Source organism: Sapajus apella, unplaced genomic scaffold, assembly GCF_009761245.1.
Source record: "Sapajus apella isolate SASKATOON/1434 unplaced genomic scaffold, GSC_monkey_1.0 scaffold53, whole genome shotgun sequence".
Classification (NCBI taxonomy): Eukaryota; Metazoa; Chordata; class Mammalia; order Primates; family Cebidae; genus Sapajus; species Sapajus apella.
Genome location: NW_022436993.1, coordinates 12,912,064 through 12,937,907, shown reverse-complemented (window position 1 = coordinate 12,937,907; position 25,844 = coordinate 12,912,064). Strand labels below are relative to the sequence as shown.

At 39.3% G+C, this 25,844-nt stretch overlaps 1 protein-coding gene across 6 annotated transcripts; it reads left to right on the top strand.

The window, feature by feature from the left end:
* Nucleotides 1-25,758, top strand: SUV39H2 (suppressor of variegation 3-9 homolog 2). Of its 6 annotated transcripts, none has more exons than XM_032244007.1 (6): nt 6-166; nt 2,729-2,874; nt 17,439-18,110; nt 20,105-20,251; nt 22,015-22,144; nt 23,282-25,758. In XM_032244007.1, exons 1-6 carry the CDS (start codon nt 136-138, stop codon nt 23,386-23,388), a joined length of 1,233 nt encoding a protein of 410 aa, XP_032099898.1. In that variant the 5' UTR covers nt 6-135; the 3' UTR covers nt 23,389-25,758. The 6 variants fall into 6 exon arrangements, 5 of the variants coding, with proteins under 5 accessions (XP_032099898.1, XP_032099899.1, XP_032099900.1 ...); XM_032244009.1 differs by lacking the exon at nt 6-166 and adding an exon at nt 397-743 and having other exon boundaries at nt 23,282-25,148; XR_004258411.1 differs by lacking the exons at nt 22,015-22,144; nt 23,282-25,758 and adding an exon at nt 20,871-21,667 and having other exon boundaries at nt 1-166; nt 20,105-20,553.
* Nucleotides 25,759-25,844: the final 86 nt, after the last annotated feature.

Sequence of the window (25,844 nt, the reverse complement as noted above, 5' to 3'; positions counted from 1 at the left end):
AGGACGCCGTGCAGGTTCCGTCTCCCCCCACCAAACCCCGGCCCCCAAGTCCCGCGCGGGCCGGCCAGGGGCGGGGCGTCGGGCCAGCTGAGCTATCCCGTCAGACCGCGCCAGTTTGAATGAAAGCTCCACAAGATGGCGGCGGCCGGGGCTGAGGCGCGAGGAGGTGAGGCTGGAGCGCGGCCCCCTCGCCCTCCCCATTCCCAGGCACGCTCCCGAGGCCCGGGCGGCGGGGCCGTCTTGCGGCCCAGCCAGACGGCGACGTGGCGGGCATCCGCCCGCCGCGCCCCCGACCCCGGGACGCATGCTGAGGGCGCCTACTCTCCCCCAGGCCGCTGACCCGCCTCCCAGCCCGGCCGGCTTCCGCCGCGGAGGTGGGCACCTCGCGAGTCTCGGGCGCTCCGGCTGCGGAGCGTGGCCTCGCTGCCCGCTCGGTCCGGCCCCCTCCGCGTCGCCCGTGCTGGCGTGGGGCGTCGCGGCCGGTCCTCGACTGGAGGTCTCGGGGTCCCGGCTGCGACTGGCTCCTTTGTGGTGGTTCGAGCCGGGCGTGCGGCATGCGCCCGGGCCTTTGAAGTGAGAGGCGGGAAGCGACGCCCGCCGCCGTGAACAGGACCTTAATATCAGAGGGGGAGAGGAAGTCGGGGCGCCTGTGCGCTAAGAAAGGGGATAAGCGAGGAACCCCCCCCCCCCCCAAGGCGGACACGCTAGGAGGTTGAGTGCCTCGTTGGAGAATCGCCCAGAAAGTGGGTATTTGAGGTTGCAGCCTCTGGCTTACGGTAACTCTTCCACCCACCGGGAGCTTGGCGTTATTTCTGTGGACACTGGGGAATTGGGCACCGAGCGCGCGCGGGCGTGGGCGTGGGGGGATGTCGGTGTCGCGCGCGCTTTGAGAACCTGGAACTTTTCAGTCCATGTGGAATGTAAAGGTGTCTTCAAGCCCGCCTCCTCTCCGCTTGGGTTATGACCTCATTATCCCTGAATTTTTCTTCCTTGGAGAATGGCGGTGGTGACTGAAGTAGCGGAACGTGTTTGTGGTGGTCATGAACTGTTTAATTTTGTCAGTGAAATCTTTTTCTACATTGCAAGAGACTGTCGAGAGACGGTCGGGGTTTTTTTAACCACGTGTTTGCAGTTTTTTATGTTCACTTTTTAAAAAAAAATTCTCAAAGCGTTTCCATTGCGGATTGTGTTTTGAATCCTCAACTAGATAAAAATGTTCGGAAAAGCGCACAAACACACCTTGGGTAGATACTCAAGAGGAACCTGGGATCCGCGTAGTGAGGTCAGCTTTACATAAAACGTCCTCTGGTTTTTTTGTTTTTGTTTTTTGTTTTGTTTTATATGGGAGGGACTTAACGGGGTCATTTCTCTCCCATCTCTGTCCTACCCCCAAACGACCACTCCAAAGCAATCAGCCTCTTCCCCCACATTTTCTGGGGGAAAATACCTTTCTCTTTATTGCTTTGGGATTGAATCGTTTGCAGCCAGTGAGATGGTGGAAATTATGTTTGAGGGTTTCCGACAACGAAGTGCCGGTGTGAGGTGGGGAAGATGAGGAAAGGGGCAGGAGAGTTGCCGCTGACAAGTGTTCTCACTTCGCTGAAATTACCTCAAAACACAAAAGGTTATGCCAGCTACCTTGGAGAGCTACCAAGTAAAGCTTGAGTTTACTGCTAGATTTTGTTTGGTAACACCAATTTTCTCCATTTTTTTCCAGTGAATCTGACAGCCAGAAAGATTGAGACCTCACTAAAGTCACAGCTCGGTGGCCGAGCAATGGATAGGGCAGAGAACTTTTGATCCTGTCTAGCGCTTACCATGACACTACCCCTAACACCAAGTTTGTCCCATTTTCCTAAATGTGTTTGTTAATTTATACTCTAAATTCGGTGTGGTAGCTTGCTGCTTACAGAAATTTGAGGGTCACATCTTCTGCAACACAATTAGTTTCTGGCTCCTGGAGGGTTGATGATGATTATGTCTAATTTTCTTTGAGTTTGGTACATGGCTTATGTAAATTGAACAGCGCTTTAAAAGTTTGGCTTTAAAAACAGTACAGTCAGTAAGTATTACCAAAAAAATCGATATACTCTTTTTTAATAACTCGAATTTATTCACCTTGGTGACAATTTATTGCAGTATGGGTAAAATAAGTGGAATTAAAACGTCAAGCAGCATTTCAAATAGAACTGGCATATAATGATAGGAGTTTGTAACTGTAGAAATATATTTTAGATTTCAGTTCATATTGTCCAGTTAAAAAAAAAATGAAAGTTACCTGTTAACAAATTATAAGACTGTTTTAAAGTATTTTAGATACGTTTTTAAGAATGTGTCCTAGAGATTTACATTTTATTAAAATAGTAATTCTAGTCTATGTAGAATACAGTGAAAGTAAAAAACATTACTTCTGTTGACCTGCATCTGTATGTAATCTTAAGAAAGCTTACAGATTTGAAACATTTTCAGGTAACTTAATGGAAATTGCCTGATGTCAGTTAAACATAGTAGAATAGAAATCCATGAGAAGACACAAGAACACCAATTTAACAAAATAGTTCCTTAATGTTTAACATTTTCTTGAATACACGTAATTGGATTCTTGTCATAGGAATTTTTAGTCTAAAATTTCCTGTTGAAAGGTGGGGAATAGAGGTTTTACGTTTCTCTTTTTTGTTTTAATTGAGTAGCTATTTCATTAGTAAAGAATTCTATTTTCTTATTGTAGCTTGGTGTGTGCCTTGCCTAGTTTCACTTGATACTCTTCAGGAATTATGTAGAAAAGAAAAGCTCACATGTAAATCCATTGGAATCACCAAAAGGAATCTAAACAATTATGAGGTGGAATACTTGTGTGACTACAAGGTAGTAAAGGTAAGGCAAATATCTAGCCCCTTACAAGAGACCTAATCAGACTTCAGTATTTCATTTTTCTGTAACATAAAAAGAACCTTAAGAGTAAGAAAAGCTCTTCTTCATGTTTAAAATTCTAAGCCATGATAAATTTATATGTCCTATCATCTGTGTTGCCAAATAGCATTGAGAGGATTTTGAAGCATAAAATGTTCTTGCGTTAGAATATTTTCAGGTGTTTGTATCACTCTACATCCAACTCTTGAGTATCTCCCTGTGGATTACCAGAGCAAGTGTTTGATCTCTGATTGTCTTTGTTTTGTTCCTGGATCATATTTCCCCACTATCACCTGAAATGAACGTACCATATCAAAGCAGTTTTAGTGTTACTGAATCTCAGGAACATCACCGTTTGTATTTCTTGCCAGCCTGTCAAACTCCAGATTTAGTCAGGTGCTAGGTGTAATAGAATGGCCTGGATTGCAAAGTCATTTCCAGCTTTTGTTTAGTACCTTAGGACTTAAGCAAACTCATTGAACTTCTCAAAGCCTTCCTTTATTGCTCTTAAAAAATAACAGAGTTGTTCTAAAAAGATTTCTTGATCTAAACTATACTTTTTAGTAATTCACCTGTCTATATAGCCTACCTCTTTCCAAAAACTGTTTCGGACATTAATCTACCAATTCTATCAGATAAGTGAATTGGGAATCCTGTTTAAGTTTTTATTTTCCTCTTTTATCTTCTGTATTGAATTAGTCACTAAATCCAGTTCTTTCAAGTCCTGAATCCCCTAGTATCACTGCTCTTCCCCACTCAGTGGGATCTTATGCTCATGCATTTCACCCCCACTCTCAACATCTTTCAGCCCCAGTGATCTGCCATCTCAGTTTAGAAGCTGTGGACTGACTAGTCCAGCTGAGAATATTATACAGTCATGCATATCAGTTCCGATATAACTTATTGCTGCTCTCACACTGCTCAATTCTACTTACCAAGCTTTTTATCTTGCTTGCTTTTCCCATTCCTTTCAGCAGGTTTTCCAACTTGTATTACTTTTCTGAGCTTTTTCTTCTACCCCTTTCTCATTTTCCACTGAAGACCTCTCCTACCTAAGTGAAAAATAGGATCATTCATGTGTGAACTCTCAACTTACCTTCACCACCAACTATTCACTCATTCTTACTTCAAGAGGTGTCACCATTTTTATTTTTTCTTCCTATCCACCCCTTCTAGGAATTTTTTTTTTTTTTCTTTGAGATCTGGAGTCTTACTCTCACCCAGGCTGGAGTCCAGTGGTATGATCTTGGCTCACTGCAACGTCTGCCTCCCGGGTACCAGCAATTTTCCTGCCTCAGCCTCCCGAGTAGTTGGGACTACAGGTGTGTGCCACCACACCCGGCTAATTTTTGTATTTTTTAGTAGAGACGGGGTTTTACCATGTTGGCCGGGCTGGTCTCGAACTCCTGACCTTGTGATCTGTCTGCCTCAGCCTCCCAAAGTGCTGGGATTACAGGCATGAGCCACCGCACCTGGCAGGACTTTTTCATTTGTGGTGTCTTGTTTATATCAAGCTCTCTTTTTCACTGATAAACAGTCAGTAAACATACTCATATCTTCCCTAACCTTCAGAGATCTTTTTGGCCTCTCCACTCATGCAAGTGTTTTCTGTCTTTTTCTACCGCTGCATGTCCCATTAACTTTTTTAACAGCTTTGTTGACATACAATTCACATGATATCATACAACTCACCTCATTAAAGTGTACAATTCAAATTTTTATGCCGGGCACAGTGGCTCATGCCTGTAATCCTAGCACTTTGGGAGGCCAAGGCAGGCGGATCACTCGAGGTCAGGAGTTCAAGACCAGCCTGGCAAACATGGTGAAACCCTGTCTCTACTAAAAATACAAAACTTAGCCAGGCGTGGTGCTGGGTACCTGTAATCCCAACTACTTGGGAAACTGAGGCAGGAGAATCACTTGAACTCTAGAGGCCCAGGTTGCAGTGAGTTGAGATCATAGCACTGCATTCCAGCCTGGGTAACAGAGCAAGAATTGGATTTAAAAAAAAAAAAAAATTTTTTTTCAGTATATTCAGGTCAATTTTAGAAGACTTTTCATTATGCCAAAAAGAAACACAAAACCCCTTAGCTCCCACCCCCTACCCCCAGACTTCTTCAGTTACCTTTCTGCCTTTGGCCCTAGGCAACCACTGCATCTGTCTGTCTCTGGAGATTTGCCTATTTGGACATTTCATATAAAGGGAATCATACCATATGTGGTCCTCTGTGATTGGCCTCTTTCACTCAGCATGTTGTCACGGTTCATCTATGTTGTAGAATATATCAGAACCTGCTTCGTATTGCCAAATAATACTTCGTTGTATGGATCTAGCACATTTAACTTATTCATCACTTCGTGGACGTTTGAGTTCTTTCCATTTTGGGACTGTTATAAATAATGTTGTTATGAACGTTCGCCTACAAGGTTCTGTGTGCACATGAGTTTTCTTGGGTTTTGGGTATATACCTAGGAGTGGAATTGCTGGGTCATATGTTGACACTATGTTTAACTGTTTGAGGAACCACCAGACTCTTTTCCAAAGCACTACATTTTACTTTTTCACCAGCAGTGTATGAGAGTCAGTTCTTCACATCCTGGCAAATACATGTTATTATCTGACTCTTTAGTGATAGCTGTCCTAGTGGGTGTGAAGTGGTATCTCATTGTGGTTTTGATTTGCATCTCTCTGACTAATGATGCTGAGCATCTTCTCCTGTGCTTATTGGCCATTTGTATATCTTTGGAGAAATGTCTGTTCATATCCTTTGCACATTTTAAAAATTGGCTCATCTGTTTATTATCGAGTTGTAATGGTTCTTCATATAGTCTGGATACAAATCCCTTATTAGGATATGATTTGCAAAAATTTTCTCCCCTTCTGTGAGTTGTCTTTCCACTTCTTATTATCTTTTTAACCCACTTTATACTGATCTGTGCCCCTCAGTAACCTTTTAGTTGTCAAATTTGAAAACCTTGCATCTTAATCAACTTTTCCCCATTTAACACCGTTGGCTACCTTTTCTTACCTGGAACTGTCATCTGTGGAGAGATTGCCTACACATTTTGGCTTTTATTTATAAGTTGGGTTATCTTCCTTCAGTAGGTTACTTAGTCTTTCTTTCAGTTTCTTCATCTGGGAAAGAAGGATCGTTGTAGTACTATTCTCATAGGGTGTTACTTGCATTAAATGAGTTAATATAGATAGAACATGGAGAACAAAGAGCGTGTGGAAATTATACTATATGAGCATTTACTGTGATTATTGTTACCTCTATCCCCACTTCTTTTTCCACCTGTTTTTTTTATTTTTTTATTTTTTTTGAGACGCAGTTTTGCTTTCTTGCCCAGGATGGAGTTTAGTGGCGCAATCTCGGCTCATTGCAATCTCTGCTCATTGCAATCTCTGCCTCCCGGGTTCAAGCAATTCTCCTGCCTCACCCTCCCAAGTAGCTGAGATTACAGGTGCATGCCACCATACCCAGCTATTTTTTGTATTTTTAATAGAGATGGGGTTTCATCCTATTGGTCAGGCTGGTCTCGAACTCCTGACATCAGGTGATTCGCCCACCTCGGCCTCCCAAAGTGCTGGGATTACAGGCGTGAGCCACTGCCCCCGGCCCTACCTATTTTTCTTACTGTTCTTTAGGAACCTCTTTTACTACCTCTTATCCGCTCCTCCTTTGAAATGTTAATGGTCTTCAAGGCCCTGTTCTTGGCCCTCTTCTCACCTTGTAGTTGCTCTGCAGGCAACCTCTTTCCCAGTGGTTTCCACTTGTATGTGTTTGGCTCATGATTCAGTCTTTCTGAGGCCTTGAGCCCTTTCTGGGCTTCATTTCAAACTGGGTACCCTACAGGTACCCAAGTTCACATTCAAAACTGCACCTCTCTTCCTCGCTCATACCTGCATCCTGTATTCCCCATCTTTTTTAACAGAAGTGTAATTCTCCCACTTAACCTGATGATTTCGTATATCTTTAATTCTTCATTTATTTTTCCCCCTAAATCTAATGGGTTATCAGATTATGTCTCTGTCTCTTTGTCCTTTCTTGTTCGTTCCTGCTATACTTTCACAGAGAGGATTACTAGTAGTTACTTAGGGGTCTGTGCTTGCATTAAGGAAGCTACCAAGAATCTTATACAGAATCCTGAGTGTTGTAGTTCAGTTTCAGATCATCTTTGCTGTTTAGTTTGTCCTTAGTCATTCTCATCAGTTCATCTCTTTTCTTGCTTCAGAATAAGTCACTTTCCTTGGCTCGCTTGTATCCTCAGTACCCCACATACATCCCCCATTTCTTCTACCTGGCACAGATATTGAATCTATAACCCAGCATTACTTCAGCATAGTACCTCTGCCTCTTTTTTCTTTTTTCTCTTTTTCTTTTACAAATTCAGAGTAGGTGAAAGATCTTATGACCTTGTCCTTTTCTTGCATGGCCTCCTCCTCTTAGCTTATGAAAGACATTGTCTCAGTACCATATTCCACCATGCCAATACAGTTGTTTCTTAAATCCAGTCATGATTGCATTCAAGCCTTGCTTTAGACCTTTTCATGGTTCCCTATTTACCAGTCTCATCTCAGACACGTTAGCATGGGACCAAGGTTCTTTATCATCTGGCCACCCACCATCTTTCCAGCCTCATCTCTTGTCATATATCTTATTTTCTGAAATTGAAATATTTATAGATTATTTCATTTAGCTAAGATGTACTGAGCACCTATTATGAACTAGGCACTGTTCTAAGCATTGGAATCATAGCTGAAGGACAGACACAGCTGATATTCTCATTCTTTGAACATATGCACTTTTGTGTCCCCTTTTCTCATCCAATTCCCTCTTCAGAATACTACCATTTCTCTTCCCTGCTTCGCAAAATCTTATACAGTTTGCACAATTCAGTGCAAAGGTTACCACCTATTGGGGAACCACCTAACCTTCCACACTTCCAGCAAAATGTGTTGCTTTATGTTCAGGATTTACAAAGCACCATTCTTGCCACTGTTGTAGAACTTGTCACACTTTATGGTTTTGTTTGTATCTCATCTTCCCTGCTAAATCATCCGCCACTTGCAGCCTGGACTATGTCTCATCGTAGTCCTGGTACAGAACAGGTGTTTGGTCAGTGGTCATTTAATTGAATTGTCTTTTGCTTCAGTCATGTTTCTAGGGCCTGCATTCACTGTTAGACTAGGCCTTCCTGGCTTCACGCTTAGATGATAGTAGCATTTGGTTGACTCATCTCTCTTCTTCTCATAGACTTAACTTTCTTTTTCTTATAGACTTAACAAATGTTTGAGTTTCTTCTGTGTTGCAGACACTACATTAGGCATGGGGAATAGAAAGATTAGTAAGAAACTCCCTCACTATAATGAACTCACAGCCTAGTGAGAAGGTTTGAGAAATAAATGGTCCATTACGGTGTAGATGTATAAAAAGTACTGTGGCAAACATCATTACAAGATCTGTGGGAGGTGCACCTTGGGTAGGTCACAGAAAGCTTCCCAGAAATGATGTCCAATTGGAGCCTGAAAAGACAAGTATTATAACCCAGTGTGGCTTCTGTCCAGAGAATGAGGTGGTAGGAGATGGATGTGGGAAAGAATGACAGATGAATGAAGGATCTTTCAGCCATCCGAAGGCAATGGGGAATTAGTTGGGAAGTTCTAAAGAGAGTAATACATCAGGTTTGTAATTGAGAGAATGTTCTCTCTGCAAACAAGAAAAGGGGATTGATAGGGAGGGGAATAACACATGCACGGCTGTATGTTCTGTACAGCTGTCATAGTAACCAGGCCAGAACCAACGGTGCTTGGACTAAAGTATTAACAATGGCCAGGAAGAGTAGGTGCATGGTTCTTCTGTTTTTTTTTTTAAATAAGGATGTAAAATTTATGTCTGTGGCTTGTGGTCAGAGGGTTAGGTAGGGGTCTGGCAGTGAGGAAGCCAGGTCTAGGAAAATACAGGTTTCTGATTTGGGCAGTGGTGTAGACAGTATTACTGTTCCCTAGGAATGCAGGAGAAGAAACTAGACTGGGTTTGGGGACCCATTTCCCATTGGTTTAAGTTCCACTTAAAGTGTGCCTCCCGTGTAGCTGGGATTACAGGTGTGCACCACCACGCCTGGCTAATTTTGGTATTTTTAGTAGAGACAAGGTTTCACCATGTTGATCAGGGTGGTCTCAAACTCCCGACCTCTGATTCACCCACCTCAGCCTCCCAAAGTGCTGGGATTACAGGTGTGAGCCACTGCACCTGGCCCAAATGTACTTTCTTGAGGACGTTTTAAGCAGAACTTAAACCAGTTAAAGTGGGGCTCAAATCAATAGTGAGATCTAACTGGAAACAGATCCTAAAGTAATTGACAAAAAGATGGGAGATGGAAGCCTTGGGAGTGGATGCAGTTTCCTATTTATGAACTTAACCGATGTTTACTGGCCATCTCTCATGCTCTGCACTAGGAACTAGGAATCTGAGCAGTGAGTGACGTTGGGGTATGGTCCTTGATGCTGTGGAGTTTATTGTTTAGTGACAGTAGAAATACCTTAAATACAGTTGGACAAAGTACTTATTGTAGTTGCGATAAGTGCTGATGTGACAGATCTAACTTATCCTGGAGAGATTGGGCAGGTATCCCTGAGGAACTGATGTTTCAACTTAGTACTAAAGGAAGAAAGGGATATGTAGGGGAGATTTTGAGGCAGAAGACAGCCTGACTTCTTCAAGGAGTAGAAAGAGGGCCTTCAAGGAATAGAGAGTGTGAGTGGAAGGTAGAGAGCAGGAGGGAGCGTGATGAGGCTGGCAGGATGGGCAGGCCCCAGAGAGTGCAGCTCCTCATAGGAAGAAAGGATTTTGAACTTCCTCTTAAGGACATAGAGAACCGTTTAGTAGTTTTAAGCAGGGAAGCAGCATGCTGAGATGTATCTGTTGAAAACATGACTCTCTGGCTGTTGTGCCCTCAATGGGTTGAAGGTGGCGAGAGACGATTGGAGTAGCCCAAGCAAAGCAAATGTTTGCAGAGAACAGGGACTGAGGATGAGCCCTGAGGAGTCGGTGGGGGCACTCATAGGAAGAACTGTCGGAGACTGAGACACACTAGCAAGAGAGGCAGTCAGAAGATGCAAAGTGTAAATCATGGGAACCAGAGGAAAAGATGATGTCAGCAGGAGAGTATTAGCAAGTCAAAGAACTGGAAAGAATCTACTAAATTTAGTAATGGAGGGTTATTGATGCCCTTAGAGCAGCCTCTGAGAAGAGCTAAAAGAATGAATTGAATGAACCAGGCCGGGCACGGTGGCTCATACCTGTTGTAATCCCAGCACTATGGGAAGCTGGGGCTGAGTTCGGGAATTCGAGACCAGCCTGGCCAATATGGCAAAACCCCGTCTCTACTAAAAATACAAAATTAGCCAGGCGTGGTGGTGCATGCCTGTAATGCCGGCGACTCGGGAGGGTGAGGCAGGAGAACCACTTGAACCCGGGAGACGGAGGTCGTGGTGAGCCAAGATTGTGCCATTGCACTCCAGCCTGGGCAACAAGAGTGAAACTCTGTCTCGAAAAAAAATAAAGAATGAACTGGAGGTAAGAAAGTAGAGTCAAATAGTATGGACAATTCTTCGGTGAATCTTAGCTTTTAAGAAAACAGAGCCACGTGGGTATAAGCGTGATTATAATTTAAAAAAAAATTTTTTTTGAAAAGACCAATTACTATTGTGATAGTAATTTTTTTTAATTTTGATGAGGTAATATATGCATGTAATTTTAAAAAGTGAATGTTATAAAAGGTCAGATACTGACATCTACCCCATGACCTAGTTTCAGTCTCTCATTCTTAGCAATTTAATATGTCTTTTAGAGATTCTCTACATATACAAGGGTTTATATCTCAAAGGAGGTTTAGTTTTATTTTGCTTTTAAAAAAATGGAGCCTGTTTAAATGCTAGTGATAACCAGCAGAGGGAGATACTGAAGAGACAAGAAGAATTGACTGAGGAAGTGCATCTCTCCTGTTTTGTCTACATCTGCCTTCTCTCTAGCTACATGGCCATGGAAGGCTAGAAGATAAGGCAGTTTATGCCTAGTGGTTTCCATTTTCTCTTTGCATTCGGAACAAAGGTCATACGCCACTGAAAATAACACAGGAGGTAGGGGATGGGGACCTTGAGAAAGTGGAGGAGGTCTGAAACAGCCAACTTTGGAAATGGAAAGAATTCTGTGGTGGGGAACAAAAGGGTTGTTACTATTAAGAATTTATATCAAGGGTCAAATTGAACTAATGGTGTTAATTGTAGTAGTACTTAGTCTCAATGCAAGGTGATTTTTCCGCAGCATTGTTGTTGCTACATCACCCCTTCATACAGAATAATTTCTGACAAAACTGTAGGTGTTTAAGATAGTTCAGTGAAGAACAAGATCCTCTGTGCACATTGATGGACATGCACATAGCTTAGTAAGCTAAGCTAAGTAATAAATATTGCCTATAGCTTTGGTTTCTTAAAGTATACAGGTACTTTTATGTTTCAAGAACCACCCCTATACAGCATGGCACAAATTAACAATAGTCCACATCTGACAATAGATTAATATTCCTAAAACACTGATTGAACCTAGAGTGGGTAAGAACTAGAATAACGTAGAAATCATTAGACTATAATCTGTGGTTTAGAGATTGGGAAAACAGAGCTCTGAGAAAAGACTTTAACAATGTCCTGTGGCTCACTTTTTACACTTCCTACTCCATCAGTTACTGCCATGAAAATTCAGTGATTTTCCATTGACTGTAATAGTTCTCAAACTATGCTTCCCATGGAACCACTGGTGTTTTCATAATCAAATTCCAGTTATTCATTTAAAAATTGGGCCTCATTCTGTTGCCTGCAGTAGCCTGATCTTGGCTCACTTCAGCCTTGACATCCCAAGCTCAAGTCATCCTTCCATCTCAGCCTCCTGAGTAGCTGAGACCACAGGAATGTTCCACCACATGCTGCTAGCTTTATTTTTTTTGTAGAGACGAGGTCTCACTATGTTGTCTAGATTGGTCCCCAACTCTTGGGCTCAATCCTCCTGCCTCAGCTTCCCAAAGTGCAAGGGTTACAGGTGTGAGCCACTGTGCCAAGCCAGATTCAGGTTATTTTAATACTCATATTGAATATGATGATTATTTCAAAATTGGCAGAAAAAATTCGTGGAAAGGCAAATTTTTTTTTTGTCTTCCAGAGTTTTGGTGTTTGCTGCCGCTTGTTGGCTTATAGACAGGAGATGACAAAACAAATACTGAGAATCTATGAATTACTACCTCCAAGTTTATCAGCTTTTATTTCCCTTAAGAATTCATACAGTTACTGTTGTGATTTGTTTATTGCATACCTTTTGGTTCTCAGATTTTTTTGTTATATATTCAGAAACATTTAGTCAGAGCCTAAGATACAGTGGGCAGTTGTGCTCATTTGGGGCCTGTAAAGAATAAGATTCCATCCCTTCCTGCAGATAACTGAGAGTTTAAATTGGAAATGGGAACAAAAAGGAGTTGGCAGTGATCAGTTCTTTTTGGGTATGAGGAACGGGAAAGACTTCATCGAAGAAGTGATATTTACACTGTTTTAAAAGATGAGACAGGCATTCATTGGGCAGTGGGAAAGGCCCTCCTAATAAGGAAGAACTTTGTGAACAAAGCAGCAAAGGCATCAAAAGGACTCACATGTTGTTTATTGTGGCCAGTAGTGTGTGTTATGTGAATGAGGCCATCACGGGAGATGGAGCCAGGGAGGCATCAGGGAGCAGTTCCAGAGTGGCTTGCTTTCTGAAAAGAACTTTCAACTTTATTCCTTAGGCAGGATAGAAAACCATTAACAATTTTTAAACCAAAAAACAGCAGAATAACTGGTTCTGTGGATTTTTTGTTTTTACAGAAAACTCTATGGTAAAGGAGGATAGAGTGTTTGAAGCTGTAAGTCTGGAGTAGGAAAACCAGTTGGAAGATTAATATAGTAATACAGGGAAGAATTGAGGGCCTGAAGTGACTAACACTATAAAAATAGAGACAGGAAGAAGTCCATCTCTAAAGAAACTTGGTGATGATTGGATTGAGGAGAAGAAGGAATTGAGATAACCTGGTTTGTGGCTTGTGTGAGCAGGTGGACAGGTAAGATTCACCATGATGAGGAATACAGAAAGAATCCGATGTGAAAGGACAGTAGTGAGTTCCATGTGGACAGGTTGCTTTAAGAACCATCTGGTAGGCTATTGGATATATTGGGTTGCAGATAAAGCTTGGAGAGTCATCAGCATATAATTAATAATTAAATCCCTGGGGTGATAAGGTTGTCCAAAGAGATCAGAGTAGGAAATCTCTAAACCCAGAATCTAAATATCCTGAAATTACCCAAAATGTTTTATATGTGGTTTTTGTTAGAGAAAGGTCCATTGCTTTCATCAGATTCTCAAAAGGGACAAACATGTTTATGTGAAAAGGGGTGCCAGACAGGGTCCTGAGTGTCTCCATCATGTAAGTGATGGGCAGGGGAAGCAGTCTCAGCAAGGAAAATACAGAGGAGCAAGAAGGAAGTCTAAGAAATGGTTAGATGGTGGCTGTTGCCTTAGGTCAAATAAGAGGAGGGCTGAAGAGTCCATGGGTTTGGCAATTAAAAGATTTGTAAAATTGTTCCTAACTAACAAGATGGAGTTAAATGTACTCCCCCAGAGGCACCATGGTTTCTGAAAACTTTAAGAACCACTGGCCTACAATAAAGTTCAAGTGTTTCAGCCAAGTAAGTGTTATGGTTGTCTAAAATTTGCTCTTGCCTTAGCATTACAAGTTTCAGCTTGTTTCAGCATTCCAAACCTTAGAGCTAGGCAGTTCCATCTCTTCACTAGTTTTTGGATATTTCATGCAAATCTTAGCTCCCAGCTTTTGCCCATGTTTTTCATCCTCTCTGCCATGTTCCCTACTCAATCAGTGGTCTCACTCCTTCACAGTGTAGTGTGTTCTGCTTTCTTTCTTCCCTTTTCTGATTGACCTGTATTGATTTCCCTCTTTATATTCTGGTGATAGTGTCTTCGTTGCAATTTATTTCACATGCTACTGCTGCCTTTTCCCAATGAAGTTTTATTCCTAAAGCCTAGTAATATATTTCCTCATACCCCTTTGTGACCAAGCTTTCATATACTTATAGATTCTGAAATATTTGAATGACTTTAACTGACACCAAAGATGGGGATTTGGAAATGTTTTTTTTTTGTTGTTTTTTGTTTTTTGTTTTTTTTTGAGAGGGAATCTTGCTCTGTTGCTCAGACTGGAGTGCAGTGGCATGATCTTGGCTCATTGCAACCTCCGCCTCCCAGGTTCAAGTGATTGTCCTGCCTCAGCCTCCCTAGTAGCTGGGATTACAGGTGCCTGCCACCATGCCCAGCTAATTTTTTGTATTTTTAGTAGAGATGGGATTTCATCATGTTGGCCAGGCTGGTCTCAAACTCCTGACCTCATGATTCACCTGCCTCAGCTGGGAAATGTCTTGGAGAAAAACTTCATATGATGTATTCCAAATTACATGGGAGTGATTTATGGATCATTTTTACCAGTTGGATTCATTTCTATAGGTAATCAAGAGTTGATTACGTATCAGAGTAAGATTAATATAATAAGCTTATGAACCTTTTGGCTTTTATTTGGCATTTTAGCTCATTGAATTTGTGTCTTAAAGTGATTGAAAAATTTTTCAAAGTGGAAATGTCTTTTTTGGGTTGTAAGAATAAAATATGCTTATAAAATAAAAGTCTACCAAGTTGAAGTAAAATCTTACTAATATTTCTCTACTATTCTGCCATAAGCATTCATGTTTCATAAGTATATTTCCTGTTCATAAATTCAAATAGGTACTAATGTGATTAGCATGTAAAATTTGGTCATTTAAAATGCAAATAATTCATCTAAAATTAAATACAATTATTTTGGAAATAACTTCAGTGGCAGATGTTTTTAGTGTTCCTGGATGATTTAATCATTGACTTAAATCCACCATTTCTATTTCTTTCATTGTTTGCTGGGAACATTTGGCATAACCCAAGGCTATGGTAGGAAAAACTGCAGCCAAAAAAAGAAAAAGAAGACCACGGTTGTATTGCTTTATTCTAGCATCAGAAATATTTTAAATGTTTAGAATTAAGAGGACTAGAGAAATTAGATGCTGTCAGTTGGATCTCATATCTGCTACAATGTGAACAGATACCGACTAACAGCAGTCCTGAATTGTAGCGGTGACTTCAAAGGAGTGAGAAATCCTTAGGCCTTAGTGGGGCTCAATTTGAAAAATACTTAAATGCATGTCTAGGCTTTTTTTTTTTCCTGGAACCACAATATGTATTTCCACAAAATTACACTTTTTGTGCATATCTGCACACCATCATTTAATCACATTTTTTAAGAGAAGAAAACTTTGACCAATCTTCAGAACAAAGCAAAGTTCTTTAAATTCACAAGGAATACTGCTTGTTGAATAGAAGATAATGAAACAAGACATTAAGATGCAGATAGTGGAGATAAAATAAGCCCACTACTGGGTGGGTGGTGCCTGGTTCCTGCACAGCTGCCTCATGGTATTCCTCAGCCCAGTTTGTGCCTCAGCAACATGGCAGATACCACATGGCTTAGAACTTTTGTCATTAATCCATTATGACTATTAAAACAAGTGTCATGGACATCCTTTATAATAAAAACTTTCTTAACTTTTTCAGGGAAAAGCAGTTATCTCAAGATTTTTCAGTAGCTGTGAATTAAAATGATAATGTAACTGTCCAATGCAGTTTAATCATCTTTTTATTTCAGAAGAAATTTTATGATCTAATGTTACTGCTTGGACATGTGGATATGTTATTCCAGAAGACAAAAAAAATCACTGAGACTTTCCTTCAAAATTTATTAGACACATTTAACCACATTTATTTATTTATTTATTTTTGGGACAGAGTTTCACTCTGTTAGCCAGGCTAGAATGCAGTGGCACAGTCTCAGCTCACTGCAACCTCCACCTCCTGGGTTCAAGTGATTCTCCTACCTCAGCCTCCCAAGTAGCTGGGATTACTTGGGAGGTTCCTTCCACCGTGTCTGGGTAATTTTTTGTATTTTTGTCATATTGGCCAGGTATGTCTTGAACTTCTGACCTCAAGTGGCCCACCTGCCCCAGACTCCCAGAATGCTGGGATTATAGGTGTGAGCCACTGTGCCCGGCCTTAACTGCCTTTTTAAAAAGAAACTTAAGATGAATGGTATTGCCTTACTTCAAGGAAAGGAAACATAGTAATTGGAGTAAAAAGACAAGATACCATGCTGCCTTGTTGTCAAGGCATCGAGGCCAACACCAGTCTGAGGAATAAATTAGAATATTCTTTGGCTTAAGTGCCTGCTATGTAATCCAGTCATGGGTGAGTCTAAATCAGCTAGAAGAAAGCTGTCCAATAGCATTGTAATGTAAGCTGCAGACGCCATTCAACATCTACGAATGTAACTATCCACTATATACAAAATATTATTTCAGCCTATAATCAAGATTTTTTTAAAGTTAGAGATACTTAGTGTTCTTTTTTTTGTACAATACTAAGTCTTCAAAATTCAGTGGTTTTTTTTTGTTTGTTTGTTTTTACATTGTGTTTTGTTTTTTTGAGGCTGAGCCTCATGCTCTGTAGCCCTGGCTGGAGTGCAATGGTGAGATCTCAGCTCACCGAACCTCTGCCTCCAAAGTTCAAGCGACTCTCATGCCTCAGCCTCCCTAGTACTGGGATTTCAGGCACACACACCACAGCTGCCTAATTTTTGTGTTTTTGTTAAAGATAGGGTTTTCCTGTGTTGCCCAGGCTGGTCTTGAACTCCTGGGCTCAAGCGATCCACTCACCTCGGCCTCCCAAAGTGCTGGGATTATAGGCCTGAGCCACCATGCCCAGCCTCAGTGTGTATTAAATTTGAAGCACATCTCAATTCAGACCACATTTCAAGTCTTCAGTAGTTACATGTGGCTGTATTGGACAGTTCATCTCTCTAGAACATTTAGAGAATGTATGCCCATTATGTTGAGAAATGAGTTCTCTCGTATCTGGTGTATGCTACTAAGTTATGGACATTAAGAATGCCTGCATCGATGCTGACCAAGTAAGCCACTAACCTGGGTCATAAAGAGTTAGCTAGCTTTGGGACCATCTGTTTCCATGATCAAAATAAATACATCTCTGTTTAACCGAAATCACCATTTAGTAACATATTCATAAGTTTCAGTACCTTTATCTTTTTCCAGGTAAAACTCTTTAGCCTCTTATCAAACATGTTATGCCATATCTAAATTCTATATTTTATGTAATATAAGGAAAAGATCGTTTTATTTGTATGATTTGTACTTCATGTGTTAGGAACCTGTGACTACATGTTCTGAACTGTTAGTAAGAAAAATGGTGATGGATACCTTACTCTTTACGATTTTTAATTATTTTCAGTAAAACTGGGAAATAACCATCTGATTTGCATTTTATTTTCTTTTGTATTTTAAGGATATGGAATATTATCTTGTGAAATGGAAAGGATGGCCAGATTCTACAAATACTTGGGAACCTTTGCAAAATCTGAAGTGCCCGTTACTGCTTCAGCAATTCTCTAATGACAAGCATAATTATTTATCTCAGGTAAATAAAGGCAAAGCAATAACTCCAAAAGACAATAACAAAACTTTGAAACCTGCCATCGCTGAGTACATTGTGAAGAAGGCTAAACAAAGGATAGCTCTGCAAAGATGGCAAGATGAACTCAACAGAAGGAAGAATCATAAAGGGATGATACTTGTTGAAAATACAGTTGATTTAGAGGGCCCACCTTCAGACTTCTACTACATTAATGAATACAAACCAGCTCCTGGAATCAGCTTAGTCAATGAAGCCACCTTTGGTTGTTCATGCACAGATTGCTTCTTTGAAAAATGTTGTCCTGCTGAAGCTGGAGTTCTTTTGGCTTATAATAAAAATCAGCAAATTAAAATCCCACCTGGTACTCCCATCTATGAATGCAACTCAAGGTGTCAATGTGGACCTGATTGTCCCAATAGGATTGTACAAAAAGGCACACAGTATTCACTTTGCATCTTTCGAACTAGCAATGGCCGTGGCTGGGGTGTAAAGACCCTTGTGAAGATTAAAAGAATGAGTTTTGTCATGGAATATGTTGGAGAGGTATGTTAATTTGCCATGTAGCAAATGATGGGTATGTAAGTTTTGTACTTTTAGAAAATTACTTTTTTATCTCTGTAACAGATGTGGTACATTTTGATATTTTCATTTGCAGATATGTAGAAATTCATTTTCAGATTTAGAAGAGTTCACTGGCATATTTAGAAATAAAAAACATATGAACAAAAATATATGTTTTAACAATTCGATATAGTCATCTTTCAACAAATACACATTTCTGCTTATGAAAGCTAGCATTTGTAAAATTTAAAATATGACAGCTTTTTTACCCAAAAGTCCTAAGAAGAAAGTCAGATTTAAAACTTGAAAGTTGTAATTTCTTTCATCTATTTGACCAAATATGGTTAAGTGTAGTTGGCAGAACTCTATTTTGTATCAAATGAAAGATAGTATATTTATGAGTATTGTATAATATATGCAAAAGCCTGTATTGCATCCATAAGAAAATTAGACTTGTACATCTGTAACTCAGTTTTGAACTGTGAAGACCATTCTCAAAACAACCAAATACTAGCAAATTTACTTTTATGCAAATCATATATATATATATATTACATTTATATATATATATATAATATATATATATTTAAATGTAAAAAGTATTTGCCATGTGTCGCATACTATTCTGAGCACTTGATGTATTAATTCACTAATCCTCTCCACAACTCAGTACTTTTTTTGAGAGATAGTACTATTATGTCCATTATTTTAGAGAAAGAAATTGAGCACCTTGCCCAAGGTCACATAGGTCACACAGTAATAAAATAAGCAAGATGCAAAGCTCAGAATCAGTAGTCTTCACCATGGCACCACACTGCTTAGAACTGAAGGGTGGGTTGAGCTGTAACTAGAAAGATAAGAGCGTGGCTGCAAATCTGAAGTTGTCAACTCCGGTTTTTTTAGTTGGAATTGGGTCACCTATAATTATCTGTATTTATCTAGAATTCTGAAATTAGATGTCTGTTTTAATTTGTTATACTTTTAAGGCAGTGGTAAATTATTGTAAATTACTATTCAGTATACAAGATCTTGCATAATCAAATTACTCTTTTCGTTAACCAAAATTTTAAGTTGCATTCCTAATGAGTGCAGCAGCCAAATTTGGTTGTTAACATAAAGTACTTTAGACACTTTGGGTTTCTTAAGCTGAGCATGTCATAAAACTGTGTTCTTAAGAGCAGAACTATAGATGATGATTTTGAACTTACAGAATTTCATGAAAATAACCTATTCAACAAAACAAAGCTTTCCATTCCCAGAGTTAACATAGCTTCTCCCCTGTATTTTTAACAATTTTCCATTCGTAACTGCATATAGATAAGTTACAGGAAAAATGTGCCTGGATCATATTTAGACTATATAGTTGCAGATTTAGTCCTTAACGTTCAGTTGTGTCCTTTAGCGAGCTATAGCTTTTTGAACATCCTAATTATAATGAAAGTAATGCACTGTTTCAACTTACTGTCTCAAATCCTGCTTAAAAAGTCATAAATCATCTGGGTACAGTTAATCCCAGCACTCTGGGAAGCCAAGGCTGGAAGCTTACTTGAACCCAGGAGTTCCAGACCAGAGTGGGTAACATAGTGAGACCTCCATCTCTACAAAAACTAAAACATTAGTTGGGTGTGGTGGTGTGCACCTGTGGTCCAGCTATTCAGGAGGCTGAGGCAGGAGGATCACTTGAACCCAGGAGTTGAAGGATGCAGGGAGTCATAGCACCACCGCATTCTAGCCTGAGTGACAGAGAAAGACCTACTTAAAAAAAAAAAGTAATCTTTTGCATTAGCATTTTTCCTCTCCTCATTTTCCCACCTCTTTCCATCTGAGTCTTAGTTTGTGTGAATGTTTGCTTTGATGACCCTTGAATTTCTTACTTTTTAAATGTTTGTAGGCATTCACATATTAATAGGTATGCAGATGAATGCTTCTTTAGTTCAGCAATAGCTACATAATATACTATAGTTTTTTCCGTTTAGGTAATCACAAGTGAAGAAGCTGAAAGACGGGGACAGTTATATGACAATAAAGGAATCACATATCTCTTTGATCTGGACTATGAATCTGATGAATTCACAGTGGATGCAGCTCGATACGGCAATGTGTCTCATTTTGTGAATCACAGCGTAAGAAGACATACATAAACTTTAGACACGACTAACAATTCAACCTCGTACTATTTTCCATAGCTAAAGATTAATTGTCTTTAAGCTACATATCCTTTTAATTTTTCCAAAATATGTATTTTACAATGAGAGTAGCATCTGTTAAGTTACGGTATTATTGCTGTATTAGGAAAATTAAACATTGAGGTTCCTACCAAATATTAATAGCACGTATTTTGCGAAAGTCTTTACATGTATTACTTCACTTAAACTTTGTATGGTAGGTATTATTTTTATATCACAATGAGCGGAGCAATTAAGAGGTGAAATGGGCCGGGCGCGGTGGCTCACGCTTGTAATCCCAGCACTTTGGGAGGCCGAGGCGGGTGGATCACGAGGTCAAGAGATCGAGACCATCCTGGTCAACATGGTGAAACCCCGTCTCTACTAAAACTACAAAAAATTAGCTGGGCATGGTGGCGTGTGCCTGTAATCCCAGCTACTCAGGAGGCTGAGGCAGGAGAATTGCCTGAACCCAGGAGGCGGAGGTTGCGGTGAGCCGAGATCGCGCCATTGCACTCCAGCCTGGGTAACAAGAGCGAAACTCCGTCTCCAAAAAAAAAAAAAAAAAAAAAAAGAGGTGAAATGTCCAAGAATCACATACAACTTTGTTTCTTAATGGAAGTTAATACAACTAAATTTTAGGATGTACAACTAAAGGTAAATGTATTTTTTTTAAATGTAAATAACTTTTTATAAAATTTAAAGATTTGTAGAGTATGTAGGGTTATTTTTCTAAATTATAAATTAGTATTTTTCTTTTAATGTTTGAAAGCACTTGGAATATAGCTGGAACTTAACTGCAGAATCCTGGACTCTATAAAAACTATTTCCAAAAATTAGGGAAGTTAATAACTGTGGGTTACCTACTAAGTACCAAGTGGATAATACAATATTGGGCTTGTGAGGTTGACATTATCTTCATTTTGTAGATATTTTTTAGATAATAAGGAAAATGTGTCTCAGTAAGTTGTATAGCTGAACAGGAAGTAGACCGCATTAAACTTCTGATGGATTTCGTAGTAAGAAATGAGTGTATGATTAGCAGAGACCTTCTGGTCCCTTGTTTTCTGATTAAACATAAAAGAATTTTTTTCTTAATGATAAATTTGAGATACTCTCAAAATAGAGAAATTCTATCCAAGGACCATTAAACAATTTTGATTTCTTAATATGACTCACTATATCTCTTTTCTTGCATATTAACAGTTTGGACCAAAAGTTTAAGCAGCTCAACTCCATGCAGTGTAAAATTTGAGCTCTGTAGTCCAGATTTGATTTTTTAACACAGTTATTCTAGTTCTTTAAAGTATATGCCTTACTGAAATAGTTACAGGTGAAATAATAATATCTGGGATTTGCATTGAAATTCTCCAGGAAAAAAAAGTTGGGACTAGATGAATAAGACTAAGGCACTAAGTGTGTCATCCAAAGGTCCACAGCTTATCTGACAGCTAATAGTAGAGCCTAGGTCTTCTAATTGTTGAAGCTACAGAGTGGATACATAGGGATTTCTTATTTTCTCTATTTTATACTTGTCTCAGATTTTTCTAAGGGAAAACAATATTTTAAATGCACATGCCTCAAAGACCTCTAAGCAATAAGCAACTTAATTTCCAGTGGAACTTAAGCTAAATCTCTAGGAAAGTAAACATTTTATATGGCACGTAGAAGGATTTGTTCACATGGTTTTTACTTAAATGGGTTCTAATGTTCTTTTTTAGTGCGACCCAAATCTTCAGGTGTTCAATGTTTTCATTGATAACCTCGATACTCGTCTTCCCCGAATAGCATTGTTTTCCACGAGAACCATAAATGCTGGAGAAGAGCTGACTTTTGATTATCAAATGAAAGGTATGCTTCTCAAGTACAGTCTCATTGGTATAGTTTCAATATAAGAACTAAATCAGACTAGGAAGAGACCTTAGATATCTGAACAAAACTAATATTAAAGATGAAAACTTGAGACACTTCGTTTGTTATTGTAACGTCCAAAGCTAATCTGACAGCTAATACTAGAATGCATGTCTGCCTGACCTTTGGCTGATGAATGGTTCTACATCGTGTTGCCTCCTTTTTTCAGAACTGCCATTTTGGAAACGGATTCATTTATTACACTATCTTTTCTTTATACTACTTACATATTTGTTTTTAATTGTGGGCTAAGCATGGTGGCTCCTGCCTGTAATCCCAGCACTTTCAGCTTGAGCCTAGGAATTCAAGACAAGCCTGGGCAACATGGTGAAACCCTGTTTCTACAAAATATGAAAAAACTAGCCAGATGTGGTGGCACGTGCCTGTAGTCCCAGCTACTTGGGAGGCTGAGGTGGGAAGATGGCTCGAGACAGGGAGGTTAAGGCTACAGTTGAGCTGTGATAGAATCACTGTTCTCTAGCACGGACGACAGAGACCCTGTCTCAAAAAAAAAAAAAAGATAAGCCGACATTTTTAAATTTTTACTAAGAGATATAATTCAAAAGATTGAAAATGATTTAAATCACATAAAAATTTATTCTGTTCCTACTTGAACCTGGCTTTTAAAAAGAACATTTAATTCTCTGGTTTATTGTGACAGTATAAATGTTTTTTTTGTCTGAGAATGATGCCCTTTTACATATTGCTATGGCTTAACCTCTTACATACTATGTTCATATACTGTGTGAAATGAAGGTGTATTAGATATTTCCAGTGAGTTTCATCATTTCAGAAATCCCTTCTCACAAATACAGGCTAACAACATAACCTTTACCTGTTATTAGCCCACACCATCCTTTCAAGACAATTCATTGTGATTTGACTCTGAATATTCACATTCATTTATAAATATTTCAAAGGGAACTACATTTCCTTGGGAGTTAACTCACTCTAAGGGTCTTGAGCATGTAAGTACCCTCTAACACTAATAATAAAGCTAATATAATAGAAAATCTCAAATTCATTCTAAATAGTTTTAACTCTCTTTCTCCTGTATGTCTTTTTCTGTGTCTTCAGGTTATGGAGATCTATCTTCAGATTCTGTTGACCACAGCCCAGCCAAAAAGAGGGTCAGAACTGTATGTAAATGTGGAGCTGTGACTTGCAGAGGTTACCTCAACTGAATTTTCAGGAAATAGAGCTGATAATTATAATTTTATTTCCTAATGTTGACATTTTTAAAAATATGTATTTGGAACTCTTATCAAGATTATACCTATGTTAATTTACAATTCATGTTTCCAAACATTTGCCAAATGTATTACTGATGCCTCTGAAGAGAGGGTCACTGGGTCTCATAGACTGATTTGAAGTCTACATATTTAGTGCTTAGAGACCAAACTAATGGAAGGCAAACTATTTACAGCTCCATTTATATGTACTTAAGTCTATGTGAACAGAGAAATGCCTCCCGCAGTGTTTGAAAGTGTTAAGCTGGTAATTTAATAATTGCTGAGAGATCAAACATTCAACTTGCCATACACCTCAAATTTGGAGAAGTAGAGTTATTGGGCAAATTTACCAGTTCTGTTTTTGCTACTATATTGTCATTCCTGTTTTAATATTCACTGTACGTGTATTTGAGATAAATAGGTGATACTGAGTTTTATACTCTATTTTCTACTTTTTCATTAAAATATTGGCATCTCAATGATACAGAAATTTAAGATATACAATTAAATGTAAAAATTAATTTCAGCTTCATTTCATATTTTGAAGCAGTCTAGAGTGTTGTGAAGAGTGTATGTCTGAACCTGTAATTCTTAAAAGACTTCTTTATCTTCTAGAAGAAAAATCTCCAAAGAGCTCCCTCTACAAGTCCAGAATGGCTAGCTGTTATGCGTCTTTGAAAGGACAGGATAGTGGGACCAGGATGGTTTTTTGGAGTACCAAGCAAGGGAAATGAAGCACTGTAAGGGCGCCTCTTAGTAATATGAATTAGGAAATGTGTCCAGTGCCTCTGGTCTAAACAGTAAAACAAGCTACCTGGAGAGCAGCTGTACCTAATAATACTGTAATGTACATTAACATTACATCCTCTCAATTTCAAGCAGGTGTAACAGTTCCTTTCCACCAGATTTAATTATTTTTATATTTTCTGCATGATGTTCTTAAAAAGTAGTCTATATTTTTGAACTGATACTTGTGTTATACATGAATTTTTTTAGATGTGATAAAGCTAAACTTGGCCAAAGTATGTGCCTGAATTACGAGACCTTTTTATTAGTCAACCTATGAAGACTAAAATAGAATATGTTAGTTTTTAAGGGGGTGGGAGGGTTCCGGCATAGTATTGAATCTCAATCAGGAAAAATCACACTTGTCTGAGTCTGAGATTTCTAATCGTGTTGTCAGAAGTGAAGGTAAGTGCAGCAAATAAATCTAGCTTTCCAGTATTCCTAATTTTTACCTAAGCTCATTGCTCCAGGCTTTTTACCTCAAATAAGCTTGGGTAAAATTGAACCGACTTCAAGAATGCAGCACTTTATAATCTTTACCTTTTTCTTGGGAGAAGCTAGACTTTATTCATTCTATTGCTATCACAACTTTACTTTGTTTACGTGTTTGTAGCCTCAGAGTCTGTTAACCAAAACTGCAGAATGGGGGCGCTGGGCATGGTGGCTCACGCCTGTGATCTCAGCACTTTGGGAGGCTGAGGCGGGTGGATCACCTGAGGTCAGGAGTTTGAGACCAGCTTGGCCAACATGGTGAAACCCTGTCTTTGCTGAAAATACAAAAATTAGCCAGTCATGGTGGCCTGTATTCCCAAGCTACTGAGGAGGTTGAGGCAGGAGAATCACTTGAACCCAGGAGGCGGAGGTTGCAGTGAGCCAAGATCATGCCACTGTACTCCAGCCTTGGTGACAGAGTGAGAGTCTGTCTCAAAAAAAAAAATTTTTTTTGTAGAATGTGTCAAGAAAAAATACTTTCTTAATGGCATTTGTGTTTTATGAAAACTCAGTCACATAGTGTCCGTGTTAAGAGTCGCAGGTTTACAGGTTGTCCCCAGTGGCCATACTTTGTGATTCTTACGGGTTTAAAGATGTGATTTTTAAAAAATCAGCGTTTTACCATGTAGTTATTTGATCTCCACTTTTTTGTGTTGAACAAAAGTATAAAACTGGAAGGCAAAGAAAAAAGACTATTTTCAGTAAACATGTAGTTTTATTAATAGAATGTAATGGGCCCTTAAGATCTTAGGTACTTGAGTTATCTTTGTTATTCAGATGCTGAACTTAAGCAGTGAGAAAATAGAAACTAAAGGAAGTTATTAAGGGAATTAACTATTTAAAGTCAACATTTAGCTTATTCATCATACTGGTTTCTTGAAAATGACTATTTGTTTTCAGTGTAAGACAAATATCAAAGGTAATAGATCAACTGTAAAGTGTAAATCTACTGTACATATTATATCGATACCATCATTTTCAGGATCTACATAAAAGAGGATTGTGATAGATAATTTAGTAATCTCAGGCTTTTTTTCTCCCATATCTGAAATTTAGACAATACTTGTTTCTCTTTTAGTTCATCAATTTCTCTTAGCAAAATAGGTTGGGCATTTGACATTCTATTTACC

What these genes read in the sequence shown, in the direction of transcription:
- SUV39H2 (XM_032244007.1), top strand. Translation starts at nt 136, where the DNA reads ATGGCGGCGGCCGGGGCTGAGGCGCGAGGAG. An exon ending in CGGGGCTGAGGCGCGAGGAG is followed by an intron (nt 167 to 2,728) that starts GTGAGGCTGGAG and finishes TTCTTATTGTAG; the next exon opens with CTTGGTGTGTGCCTTGCCTA. An exon ending in TCATGGAATATGTTGGAGAG is followed by an intron (nt 18,111 to 20,104) that starts GTATGTTAATTT and finishes TTTTCCGTTTAG; the next exon opens with GTAATCACAAGTGAAGAAGC.